Here is a 906-nt window from a genome sequence, read left to right as displayed (position 1 = left end):
CTTGTTGCTCTCTAACCATGCCTGAATCTTTTTTGCCATGTCGAATTCCTGTGTTTGTATGTTTTCAAACACTCCGTGTCCACATTTTCCCTGCTTAATTAATCCACCCATAGATTCCTCCATCTGTTTCACAGTGTACCATGCATTATCTATTCCCATTGTACTTTTGCATGGAGATGCGAGCAAAATGTACATAAATATATTTACGATGGCGCACCTTATATGTTCCTTCAACTCTTCATTCTGAGGGTCTGTATTTGCGCCCTTCGTAGACTGTCTACCCCACGCATTCATGAAAAATAATGCTCGTGACATGAGTGTGCACATCATTCTGTCTCCCATGTTAGCTACGACCTTTACCCGTTGCCAGGTCCGACTTGGGTAACCCACGTTCAAACAATTGGTTGAATAGCTTTCTAGATTATCATCTTCCATATATTCCACAAATTCGTCGAGTAGCGCTCTTGTATCTGTCCATAAACTTTTCTGCAATTGGAGTAATGCGGGGGCATGTACATATATGTCAGTTTCGTGTCTTCACGGAAGATACTCGCGCCAGTCGCCCGTATGCTACAGTGTGCACCACGGATGCGATGCTCACATGGGACATATGCGTTCCCGTTCAAGAAATGTGAACATATGTATGATGCAAACTGAGTACCCTGCCTATCATGCACGTATACACATATATATATGTATATGCGCATTGTGACTGCATCAAGCGCGCATAATACATTACCTTATACAGTTCCTGTTTTCCTTCCAGATCCCGTTGCCGCACATAATGTACTAATAAAGCCCCTAACGTCGCATACGTCATATTGTCCTTATCATGAATTAATAGTTTGCAACGGATGCAAGCATGATCTCTCAGATAACGGCTTGAGTATAATATCGGCACAATAT

The 906-nt window shown here is 42.4% G+C and overlaps 1 protein-coding gene across 1 annotated transcript in view; it reads right to left on the bottom strand.

Annotated features, from left to right (window-relative positions):
• AK88_05501 (uncharacterized protein) overlaps window positions 1–820 on the bottom strand; it is a gene marked incomplete at both ends in the record, with an annotated part of 1,052 nt that extends 232 nt beyond the window's left edge. Inside the window, 2 exons of the mRNA XM_012483103.1 lie at window positions 17–486; window positions 740–820. Coding sequence (XP_012338526.1) covers window positions 17–486; window positions 740–820 — 551 coding nt within the window. The remainder of the gene's footprint in view (window positions 1–16; window positions 487–739) is intronic.
• Window positions 821–906: the final 86 nt, after the last annotated feature.

The sequence above is a fragment of the Plasmodium fragile genome (genome assembly GCF_000956335.1).
Source record: "Plasmodium fragile strain nilgiri unplaced genomic scaffold supercont1.145, whole genome shotgun sequence".
In the NCBI taxonomy this organism is placed as follows: domain Eukaryota; phylum Apicomplexa; class Aconoidasida; order Haemosporida; family Plasmodiidae; genus Plasmodium; species Plasmodium fragile.
Note: the sequence above shows the minus strand (reverse complement) of the source record. Positions and strands in the feature narration are given on the sequence as shown.